This window comes from Phallusia mammillata, chromosome 2, assembly GCF_965637545.1.
Source record: "Phallusia mammillata chromosome 2, kaPhaMamm4.hap1.1, whole genome shotgun sequence".
In the NCBI taxonomy this organism is placed as follows: Eukaryota; Metazoa; Chordata; class Ascidiacea; order Phlebobranchia; family Ascidiidae; genus Phallusia; species Phallusia mammillata.
Window position 1 is genome coordinate 6,966,883 of NC_137253.1, and position 11,461 is coordinate 6,978,343.

Here is an 11,461-nt window from a genome sequence, read left to right on the forward strand (position 1 = left end):
CAGGATTTTTGTTATTTAACTTATTAAATATTTAAATCTAAACCCCTACATGGCCTATTACGCTTTGATAAAACGGCAAAACATGTAATCAAGAACATGTACATACACGAACCACAAAGTCTGTTACTTACCCAGTAGCTTAGAAGTAAAGCAGTGGGTGCCATGGTGGGTAGACTGTTTCTATTTATCTTTCAAAGGCATATGGCAAATATTCAGTAACTGACAATTGCTTCCATGTTTCAGAAGGATAGACGATTTTGGAGTGATACAATGATGACATTGTCCAGAATTTTAATCAATAAACAATACACTACATGCAGCTTATCATTTATTGGCTCTATATGCTTTTAAACAATACACTCTTTTGTGAATAGCTACGCTGGGATTGATATTTTTATTATTTAAAAATCGTATTTCATATTTTGAGTAGCATACGTCGCAAAAACATCCGACGTGTATTCTGAGCCATAGCACATCTAAAAATCAAAGTTCTTTGTTCAAGAACAGCTGTCATATGAAACACAACGCTATACATCACCAAAATTTCGTAACCGCTGGGGAAAATGTTTATTTCCTGGTGAAGATTTTGCCTTCCAAAGTGGCCAATCGGTTAACGAGATAAAAAAGTTATATTAGTTTGTACAGCTACTGACATAAAAACTCACAACAGACAAAATTGACTAAATACCGATAGATGGCGTAAAGAGCACAAGTGACTGGGATAGGGTTGGGAACTAAATGCAGGGTTAGGGACTAAGTTTATATGTTGGGCTTATCGCTATTTTTCGCTAAACCAAACCCTAATAGCTCCAACCGTCAGCATTATACCCCTACTTGCTTTGAAATATACTCTTTGACATATTCTTTCTCATGTCATTTCAAGATTGCTCGTTGAGATTCAACTTGATGTCAACTGTCAGTCATTGTCTGCTTTGCCATATGACTTTGGCTCATAAATAACCACAAATTTTCTTCCATGGCACTTATTGCTTTACTTACAAGCTACTGGGTAAGTCAAGAATCTGGTAGGTTAATTTTGTTTCGCATATTCAAGCTTCGTTGTGTTAATCGTGACTTAGTGTTATCTACCTGTGAAAAAGTTCATCAAAATTATAAAAATTAAGGGTTAACTTAACGATATGAGCGCATGCTTTTGCTACATGGGTTTGTTGTTTTGCTTTTAAGAATTCATTGTCCTTTTTTCATCAGATTACAAAGAAAAAGCGATGAAAGGTTCTGTGCTACTATTGCTTCTTCTGGCATTTTGTCTGTTGGTGACGGATACCGAAGGTCATTATTATTCGTAAGTCAAATGCAATTTCTTTGTTCTATTTCGGCCGTTGCTTAAAAAAACAATAGTTTTTAAGCTTTTGCCTGTTCGTTATTCAATTTTTGTAGTAGATTTAATGAATTTGGACGAATTTGCGTTAAGAGTATTTTAATAAATAGTCTTTATGATGAATTGCATCTCTACCCAATATTTGGTTTGTTACAGGTATTACCGGAGGCGTCATTACTATCGCCGGCGGTCTTACCATTACCGAAGGCGGTATTATCATTACAGACGTCGTCGTTACTACTCTTACGGCGATGCCGCTGAAGCTGATGATGAGAATAAAGAAGATGCACAGCAAGAAGAAAACGGTAATGGTCTAAAATACTTTTTTTGTTTACCAGAGGGAAATTTATCAATTTACCTTGAGATTTTACCGTGGGACTACAAGCATGGCCAAATTTTTTTATAAACGTTGGCTGATTTGCAGACTTATCTACTAAAGAAATGACTTTTTCAGTTTTGCACTCAACTAAAACCGTGAAAACCCACGCCAAATAGATTTAACTTTGCGATTCACAGTTGCCCGAAATTGGGGGCGAACCTGGTCAGTTTCCGAAGTACAAGCCAAATAACAAAGCCCAAATTAGGCCCGAAAGTTGGTGAAATCGCGGCATATATGATGCCGAGTGTAGAGGTTAAAATCAATTCATTTTTGTTTAAACTAAAGTACGAACCCGAAAAGCATGGCCCGACTTACAAATATTTTTTGCAATATGTTTATACAGTATATTTTATAAGTTACAATATCATTTATTTCGTATTTTGTGCGTAAGAGTCCATTTTTCACATAATATTCTTACGCTCACAGGAGACATGAACGAACCTGACATGGAAATTCAAATGATGCAAGATTTCAACCGTGACATGGATGAACCCAACCGTGACGAGTAAACAACCGTGGTTTATGACGCCGAATTGAAAAAATAAATTCTTGTGTCTTGCATTTTTATGTTTTGTTAATTTGAAAACCGCTGAACAGACCATGAACAACAGTTAAACTTGACAAACAACTCAAACAAAATTAAAGATGAACGTACTGGGATCAGCTCTGAAGCGTTAATGCAGACATGTGTTTATGGTATACTTACCCATAAATCTTAGTCCGCCAGGCCCCTTCAATGCGTTGCAGAAAAATCTAGTCTATAGTGGCATATGTAAGATAATTTACATCAAAACTAATAATTTTACATAAAAACTAAGTTTTCTTACTGGTCTTATTGAATTTTTAAAGCTAATACCTTACCTCGACCCTAATAGGACTAACCGTAAGCATTTTTGGATACATTTAGTTTTAAATTGCTGAAATGCTCTTCCTATCGAATATTAGCTAAATGTGGGTGTGCCGTGAGGTGTGGTGTTAGTACATTTTTCATGTGGTCATGAGCGTGGCTGAATCGTCCGGCCCGCCTCACTCATGTACAAAAAAGCCTTGATCGTGATTTGTCCCCGGGAACGTTCTTGGTTGAAAACAAGTCAAAAAAGCGCAGAAATTGTTTTGTGAACGTTAACCTTAATGTATGTTCTACATTTGGTGCAAAGAATGTAAAAACACTCGTTGAACGGCTACACTAGCCAATGCGGCCGATCTCTCGTCACCAGCTGCACTGATGATACCTTATAGGTCGAAACAGTGTGCACTGTCTGGTGCAAAGAATTTTTTGCAAAAAAATTTGAATATTGGCGCATGCAGAAAAGGTTCAAAATTACTATACTGAATGTAAGTCTAAGTGCGCGAAAAAAGGGCAACAGCTAATGTATCATAAAACACAATGCATGGCATCTATAATCTTCATGAGCTTTATAACGCTACCATGTTTGTTTAAAGTCTTTGTTCAAAAAAGTATAGATGCTTTGGTTCACAGATCACGGTTTTAAATATTCACATTAAGACGATGCAAGTTTGTATCTTATATCTTCTTGCAGAAAATATAGATGCTCTTTTCAAGGCGCTCTCTTTCTTGGTAAATCCGGGTTTATTTTGAACTGTTAAGTGACAATAAGTTTGATCCAGCTGTTTTCCAGCATAGAATATTTGATATTTCATAATTGTGTGAGATAAGGCGTCGGATGCTAGCTTGGGATACGCCACTCAAAATCCCAAATCTGATAATTAAAACAACAACTTTGATGCGACAGATCCCAAAAGCGCGCACTGCTTATTGGCGAAAAACGCTTGACGGATTTTTCCTCATGTCATGCCAAGAACGATAGTTTGATTGCGTTCTGAAGGCATTTGTCGCCTATTGTCTGCTTCGCCATATGACTTGGTGAAATAAATAAGGATCAATTTTCTGCCATGGCACATTGCTTTCATTGCAAGCTACTGGGTGAGTCAGTAACTTGGTTTCTGGTATTTTGCCGTACCAAGCTTACGTTACTTAAAGTGTGGTTAAATGTTTTCTATTTGAGAATCGTAAACAGTAAGTTAAAAAACGTGATGGGGTGGGTATGTTCTGTTTTCAATGTGTTAACAAACCCCAATGTGTATGTGCTTTTATCCAGGCGTGTGGTGTTTTGCTTTATGCAATGCCTTATTTTTATTATATATTTAGATTGCAAGCAAGAAAGATGAAGAGTTCAGTGCTGTTGCTGCTTCTTCTGGCAATTTGCCTTTTGGTCACTGATACCGAAGCTTGGTAAGTTTTTGTTCATATTGTGGTATTCCAGGCTCAGATGTGTTAAAACCTTTGTTAATTTTACATTTCGTTGTAGCAACTGATTGCACTTTGTATGAACTAATTGGGTGTCAGGCAAAAAATAAGCAAGCCCGCAATAATCTCAATTTGTCACAGGCGCCGCAGGCGCCGCCGATATTATTCGCGACGCCGATTCTACTACAGACGTCGCCGATATTACTACGGCGATTCTGCTGAACCCGAGGAAGAGAACAATGAAGAAGGAAATGAAGGCGAAGGAGAGGGAGGTTAGACAAGCGTCTTATACTGTAATGATCTTTAAAGGATTCGACTCTGATATCTTACATGCAAGTTGCATAATCAACGCGTAATTTGAGGCCATGCGTCATAGAGCCCTTACATAGGCCAACGTTTACATGTCTACTTTAATTACAGTTTGGGTTATAGTAGTTAATCGTTTAAACATAAATGATCCATGCGCTTTGTACATGAATGTGTATTTTAACGACCCTTTCTTCTCTCACATACAGACATGAACGCACCAGACATGAATGACCAGATGACCCAGGATTTCATGCGTGACTTGAATGAACCAAATACTGAAGAGTAAACTCATATTGTTGATTATGCCGATTTGAAAAATAAATTCTTGTTGGTGCATTTGTTGTTTCGTTTATTTTGACTTCTCTAAACGTCTTGAAACAGTCTGAGTGATTTCATTATTACGGGAGGCTTTTAAGTCACTTTAACGGTGTGATTTGTATATCACCGACTTGTGTATTTGAGGGGATAACGCGTGAGAAAAAAAGGTTAAAAAACATCGATCGAAACACCTTTGACAGAAATTTTGGAAAATATTTTTTTTTTAATAGACTTCCTTGATTTTTAAAAACAAAATTGCGTTACACAAGTCGTTTCTAAACTTGTCATACCGTCCTTAAATCACAAAACAAAGCAAAAAAACGTAACGCCTCCTTTCATGTCTTGCATGGAGTTACAAGCAAGGTTGGAATAAAATGAACTGTTGTCACATTTGTTGAAAAATGTTTTTTTATCCAGTTAATTGTGGTTACCTAAATGGTACACTATATAACATATCTCAGGTGCTTAAAATGTTAAAATAAACGAGTCAAGTCATAATCAAAATATGTACATATGTTTTTAGGTGATGCAAGGCACTCTTGTGCGATAATCACTCCTACTGTTGTATGTAGCCTATATTCTCGATATAAGATGTTTCCGGATATATTTTCTGAATCTAGAAGGTACACGAACCATACTCAAAACCCCATAGTTGCGCGAGAGTAAAAACAAATAAGAATCACTATAGGATATTTCACAAGTTTATTTGGTCTGAAACTGTGGTTTTCAATTTTATACTGATCGCTTCTGACGACGTATTCTATCGCGGCTTCAACATGAACCTGTTTGGATGGATAGACCATGGGCTATAGGGCTAAACCAGCAAGGTTAGCAATACGAAAAGAATGTGCAAGTCTTGAGTTTGCCGAAACCTGAACTGATCAGTTAAATCATTTAAAATGCATTGTATAATTTGACTTGAAACAAGTATATGTCAGATAGCTAGTCGCGTTGCACATTAACTCTCCGGCGTACCACAGTTTGAAAACCACTGGTCTATAACATTTGATTTGTCATAATTGTGTAAGATAAGTATAGGCGTCCGATGCTAGGGATACGCCACTCAAAATACCGACTCTGACAATTAAAACAACACCTTTGATGCGACAGTTCCCAAAAGCGTGCATTGCCTATTGGCGAAAAACTTTTGACGCATTTTTCCTCGTGTCACGCCAAGAACGATAGCTTGATTGCATTCTGAAGTCATTTGTCGGCTATTGTCTGCTTCGCCATATGACTTGGGTAAATAAATAAGGACGATTTTTCTGCCACGCCACAATTCTTTCATTAGACATATGTCCGTTGGATTTAGAATTACAAGCCCAAAACCTGACCCGAAAAGCGCGTCCCGACTTACGACCCCGATTAAATAACTGCTTGTTTTCAAAATTTTGCAATACAAGTAAACGAAACTTTAAATGCATAAAGAAGAATTTATTTTTCGAATCCGCGCCACAAACAACGAAAGTCTACTCGTCATGGTTGGGTTCATCCATGTCACGGTTGAAATCCTGCATCATTTGAATTTCCATGTCAGGTTCGTTCATGTCTGGTTTAGAGGAAAACAAGTCAAAATATTAAATCTTATATAACTGCATTTAATACGACAATACAATTAATACAATTTAATACAATATATTGTTACTTGTATCGGCCCTGAAGCGTTAAAACAGACCAGGTACACTTGCATGCAAATTATACTTCACCAGGCCTGTTTCAGACATTTTGCCGAGTCAATTTGCTAGTGCCAAAACTTATTTACAAGTTAATATTATAAATGTTGTTCAAAAACTTGTGACTCGTTTCAAAGTGGTAAATGTAAATAAAACAAGTTTATGTGTGTTAAACCGCGTTTAAATTCAATTAACAACTGAAACCAACGGGTTTGAAATGCCCATTAAACGTTACCTATCTTAAACATGACAAAAACACTTAACTCTTACCCATTTCTTCTTGGCCCTCACTTCCCTCTTCGTTGTTTTCATCTTCTGCGGGAGCCGAGTCGCCGTAGTAATAGTGACGACGTCTGGCATAATAATGTCGGCGTCGATGGTAGTATCGGCGACGTCGGGCGTAGTAACGGCGCCTGCGAAACCTGTGACAAAAGAGCATTTTACCGAGCTGAAATACAAATCACCCAAAAGGTAAAATTTAAAAAGATATAATAAACAGTACGTACAGGTTTTTAGAACATGGCTTATATAAACCGCAATCACTTTAGATTTGTTTCAAGTAGGCTTAACATCGGTTGCTAAACCCAAAAGTACAAACTCAATATCCGTTCCAAACCAGAAATATATTTTTAAAAGCCACACGATTTTTTTAAATCTTAGCCCAAACCAAGCCCGTTTTCATATTGAAGCTCGAACCCGACCCGAACAGTCCGGTCCGACTTACAACTCTGAGCTACCTCCACCAAACATCTTGAAATGGAATAAATGTTTCAAACTACGAGAAAAAACGAGACTTACAATCCGGCTTCGCTTTCGGTGAACAAAAGGCAAATTGCCAGAAGAAGCAACAACAGCACAGCACTTTTCATCTTTCTTGCTTGTAATCTAAAATTAAAAAAACACACATCGAACTTACACATCATAAGCGTATGCGTTCTAAAATTCATCGGACCAAAATGCGTTCGAAGTTATTCCACATTACAGTAAGTTACGTTTATTAAAGCGAAAATCTCACACACCAAACACGCGAAATAAATTCAATCCACCAAGTCCTTAACTTACCCAGTAGATTGCAAATAAAGCATTCTATTTGAATAAGATTTGAATGTGTAAATTAAACCTGAAAAAAAATTCTGTACAATGTCCCCTGTAACACCAAAGAAAAATGCAACTTCGAATGTGAGTAGCGTCTCAGCTAAAGTGGATGTATTGCTGTCACAAATTAGTCAAAACAAAGACGAAATGTCCACCAAACTAAATTCTGTTTTGACTGAGCTTCAAATTATTAAAAAGTGCCAGACATTTTTGTCCAGTAAATATGATTTTATTGAAAAGAAGCTACTCAGCACTGAACAAGAACTGAAAACCATTAAAAAAGAAAACATTCTATTAAAAGAGGAAATGAAGCAGATGAAAAAAGACATAGAAGAAAGTAAAAATGAAATAAATGTACTGGAACAATACGGCAGACGAGACTGCTTGGAAATAAAAGGAGTGCCACACACTGATAACGAATGCACAGATGAAATTGTCATTGCTGTTGCTAAACGCCTTAACATCACACTTAAGAAGGAAGACATTAGCGTCTCCCACAGACTTGGGTATGTACACAATAAGGAGCAAAACACACACACCGCACCTATAATTGCGAAATTCACAAGTAGAAAAATCAGGGATGAAATGTTCACCAATCGGTCGAAATTATTCAAAGCAAGGGTTTCTGAAGCAGATGCACACCAGCCACAGATATACATTAATGAAAGTTTAACTAAGGCAAACAAAAAAATGTTCTACCAATGCCTTCAATTTAAAAGGCAAAATGGATTTAAATTCATATGGACAAGAAATGGAGTCATTTTGCTCAAAAAGAATGAAACATCAGCCACTATTGGGATCCACAATGCGGCAGACATGATGAAAAACAAGATTTCACCATCAGCAGAAATGTCATAGAACATCAACCGGTTACCCTGATCAGTACGTACTTTCCACAATGTTTTTTGCACCTTGCTGTGTCTTGTTTTGCATGCACCCGGAAAAAATATTTTCATGTCACTTTGTTTATTTCTTAATGTACCCAGCAGTAACCTGAAACAAAGCACCCTGCAAGCATCATGACCAATGTTAAACAATCAAAATGCTTAGATATGGATGAATTCAAAATGCTAGTACAGACAACCACGGTTTATGACCTGAAACTACTTCACTTTAATGTTAGAAGTCTTGTGCGCAATTTACATACCTTGGAAGAATTTTTGCATGTAGCTAATATTAGGCCACATATAATAGCTATAACTGAAACACGATTACATGCAAACACTACAGCTAACATATCATTAAGTGGATACACCTTTTTACATAATGACTCACCAACAAAAGCAGGAGGTGTTGGATTGTATATCAGAGCAAATTTGGTGTACCAAGTTTCAGCACATCATTATATTGACATGCCCAAATGTGAAAATCTCTGGATTGAGTTACAGCTAAACAACAAAAAAACAGTGATTATTGGTGTTGTATATAGACATCCTGGGCCAAATATCTCACCCTTTTGTACAAACTTTGAAGCATGCTTGTTTAAATTAAACAAAAAGAAAGATAAGTACTACATCCTTGGTGATTTCAACATTAATACCCAATCTAACACATTTTCAATACAACAATATAAAGCAATGATAACAAGTCTGAGTGCAAAATTGATAATTACAATTCCATCCCATATTTCACCCTTTAACACAATGTCAGCCATAGACCACATTTATACAAACAATACTGAAGACTTAATTATACCAGGTTTGGTCACTTTTGATATATCCGACCATTTGCCATTATTTACCATAGTACAAAAGTGCAGTCCCATACAATCTAAAAGGACACAACTTGTTAGGGATTACAGACATTTCAACGTCGATAAGTTTCTATATGATGTGTACAGTATATGCACAGACAGGATTCACGTTCACCAATCCATAGATGAAAAGTTTGAAAATTTAATTAGTGCTTTCCAGCAAGTAAGTAATCATCATGCTCCCTTATCTAAATTCGTAAGGAAGTCTACAAAACAAACAAAGCCATGGCTTAGCAAGGGAATACTACTGTCAATAAAAAAGAAAAATAAACTTTATAAACAGTGTATGGCGATTGGTAAAATCAATGACAAATATAAGCACTATGCAAAAAAGCTAAAAACTGTAGTAAGATTTGCAAAGCAAAACTATTACAAAAAGTTATTTGACCAACATCGCAATAATACAAGAAAAACATGGCAACTTATCAATAATATTGTTTCACGGAAGCATGTTGCATCTCCACAAGCCCCTAAGATATTGTATCAAAACAACACACTTACCAACCCAGCAGACATTGCACACACTTTTAACTGCCACTTTTCAAACATAGGTATGGACATGGCATCACAGATTACAGCCACAACAACCTTGCCCAAGACACATCTTAAACATCCCACTCCCAATTCCTTCCAATTTTTCAATATAGATGTACAAGATGTGTACAACACCATTAATGAACTTGATACAAAAAAGGCAACAGGTCCATACAATATTCCAATTCGGTTGATTAAGTTGGCAGCTCCTTCTCTCGCACCGATTTTATGTACACTTTTTAATGAGGCAGTACAAGCTGGCTCATTTCCAAACTGCTTGAAAGTTGCCAAAATTATTCCTGTGTTCAAAGGTGGTTCTTCTGAACAATTAGGCAACTATAGACCAATATCACTACTTCCAACTTTTTCCAAAATATTTGAGAAAATCATCTACAAACGCATGACAACTTATTTGAACAAATATGAAATATTAACAAAATTTCAAAATGGCTTTAGACCACTTCATTCCACTACTTTAACAGTTGCTGAAATCCATGACAGCATAGTTTCTGCACTGGACAAGAGATTATACACATGTACCATTTTCCTTGATTTAGCGAAAGCTTTTGATACTGTAAATCACAACATACTTCTTCAAAAACGTGAACACTATGGATTTCGCGGACATATACACAAATTTTTTGAGAGTTATTTAACAAATCGAAAACAATGTACTTTCTTTCATGGAAAACAATCACAACATTGTGACGTGACATGTGGCGTACCGCAAGGGTCAGCTCTGGGCCCTGCGCTTTTCTTACTCTACATCAATGATCTTCCCCTTGCATCCGATTTTGAAACTCGGCTATTTGCAGATGACACATGTCTTACAATGTCTTCTAACAATATCCAAATGTTGCAGATATCCGCAAATAAACAGTTTGCAAAGGTTGATGAATGGATGCGTGCCAATCAGCTTTCAATCAACTATACAAAAACTAAATACATGATATTTTCCAACCGTGCAGCTTCTTTACAACCCCAATGCAAAATTTCTGTAAATGGGGTAAGTTTACAGAAAACCGACTCAGTTAAGTACCTGGGTGTGATTTTGGACCAAAAATTGTCATGGATTCCACACATATGCCACATTCGTAAAAAAATATCATCAGCCTCTGGAGTTTTCTCAAAGTTGAAACATTTTGTACAGTTAAAAACCCTTAAAAACCTATACTATTCACTAGTACACCCACACCTCCTTTATGGGTTGTTATCTTGGGGCTTTGCCAACAACACACACATGCAACAAATACAAGTCCTGCAAAACAGAATTTTAAAAATTATTACTAATAGCCCTTGGCATTGCTCAACAAACAAGTTATACCTGCAAACAAATATTTTAAAAATACGTGATATGCACACCATGGAACTAGCCAAATTTGTATTCTTCTTTAAACACAATAGGTTACCTCCATTATTTGACAACTATTTTATTTCCACATCAACCATACATCAACATGCAACTAGACATGCTGTCCAACAAAAGTTTTTTATTCCCAGAGTCTTTACCAGTCGCGGCCAACATACTCTTCGGTACAAATGCACAAGAGTATGGAACGATTTACCTCACAAAATTACCAATGAAAAAAACGGATTGGCAGCGTTTAAGCGCAATCTGAAGGTCTTTTTTGTGACCTCTTACTCAAAGCAACAATCCAAATAAAGTTCACAAACCCGCAGTACTGTGCACGTGGTACCTGCCTGGTATGTTTGGTATGCAGCACCACGAGGTGTGTTGTTTACATTCCACAGGGTGCTTTGCGTTAATTACTTCTTATCTCGTTTCCGACGC

General features: G+C 36.7%; 2 protein-coding genes and 1 long non-coding RNA gene across 3 annotated transcripts; 2 read left to right on the top strand and 1 right to left on the bottom strand.

Annotated features, from left to right (window-relative positions):
• The first annotated feature begins 1,160 nt into the window (after positions 1-1,160).
• LOC145212887 (uncharacterized) lies at positions 1,161-2,279 on the top strand. Its single transcript, XM_080081133.1, has 4 exons — positions 1,161-1,164; positions 1,210-1,303; positions 1,496-1,644; positions 2,145-2,279. The coding sequence occupies exons 1-4, from the start codon at positions 1,161-1,163 to the stop codon at positions 2,225-2,227; spliced, it is 330 nt and encodes a 109-aa protein (XP_079937259.1). The 3' UTR covers positions 2,228-2,279.
• Positions 2,280-3,561: 1,282 nt separating this feature from the next.
• Positions 3,562-4,632, top strand: LOC145215298 (uncharacterized). Its single transcript, XR_013857249.1, has 4 exons — positions 3,562-3,663; positions 3,889-3,972; positions 4,129-4,259; positions 4,503-4,632. It is a non-coding gene; the product is annotated as an uncharacterized LOC145215298 (long non-coding RNA).
• Positions 4,633-6,068: 1,436 nt separating this feature from the next.
• On the bottom strand, positions 6,069-7,163 carry LOC145215296 (uncharacterized). Its single transcript, XM_080083990.1, has 3 exons — positions 7,086-7,163; positions 6,558-6,709; positions 6,069-6,163 (listed from the first exon to the last, which is right to left on the bottom strand). The coding sequence occupies exons 1-3, from the start codon at positions 7,154-7,156 to the stop codon at positions 6,084-6,086; spliced, it is 303 nt and encodes a 100-aa protein (XP_079940116.1). The 5' UTR covers positions 7,157-7,163; the 3' UTR covers positions 6,069-6,083.
• Positions 7,164-11,461: the final 4,298 nt, after the last annotated feature.

Bases quoted from the DNA above. Each gene is read 5' to 3' on its own strand.
- LOC145212887 (XM_080081133.1), top strand. The intron at 1,304-1,495 runs GTAAGTCAAATG...GGTTTGTTACAG, and splicing joins ACCGAAGGTCATTATTATTC to GTATTACCGGAGGCGTCATT. The intron at 1,645-2,144 runs GTAATGGTCTAA...TTACGCTCACAG, and splicing joins TGCACAGCAAGAAGAAAACG to GAGACATGAACGAACCTGAC.
- LOC145215296 (XM_080083990.1), bottom strand. From the start codon at position 7,156: ATGAAAAGTGCTGTGCTGTTGTTGCTTCTTCTGGCAATTTGCCTTTTG. The intron at 6,710-7,085 runs GTAAGTCTCGTT...CTTTTGTCACAG, and splicing joins ACCGAAAGCGAAGCCGGATT to GTTTCGCAGGCGCCGTTACT. The intron at 6,164-6,557 runs GTAAGAGTTAAG...CCTCTAAACCAG, and splicing joins TGAGGGCCAAGAAGAAATGG to ACATGAACGAACCTGACATG.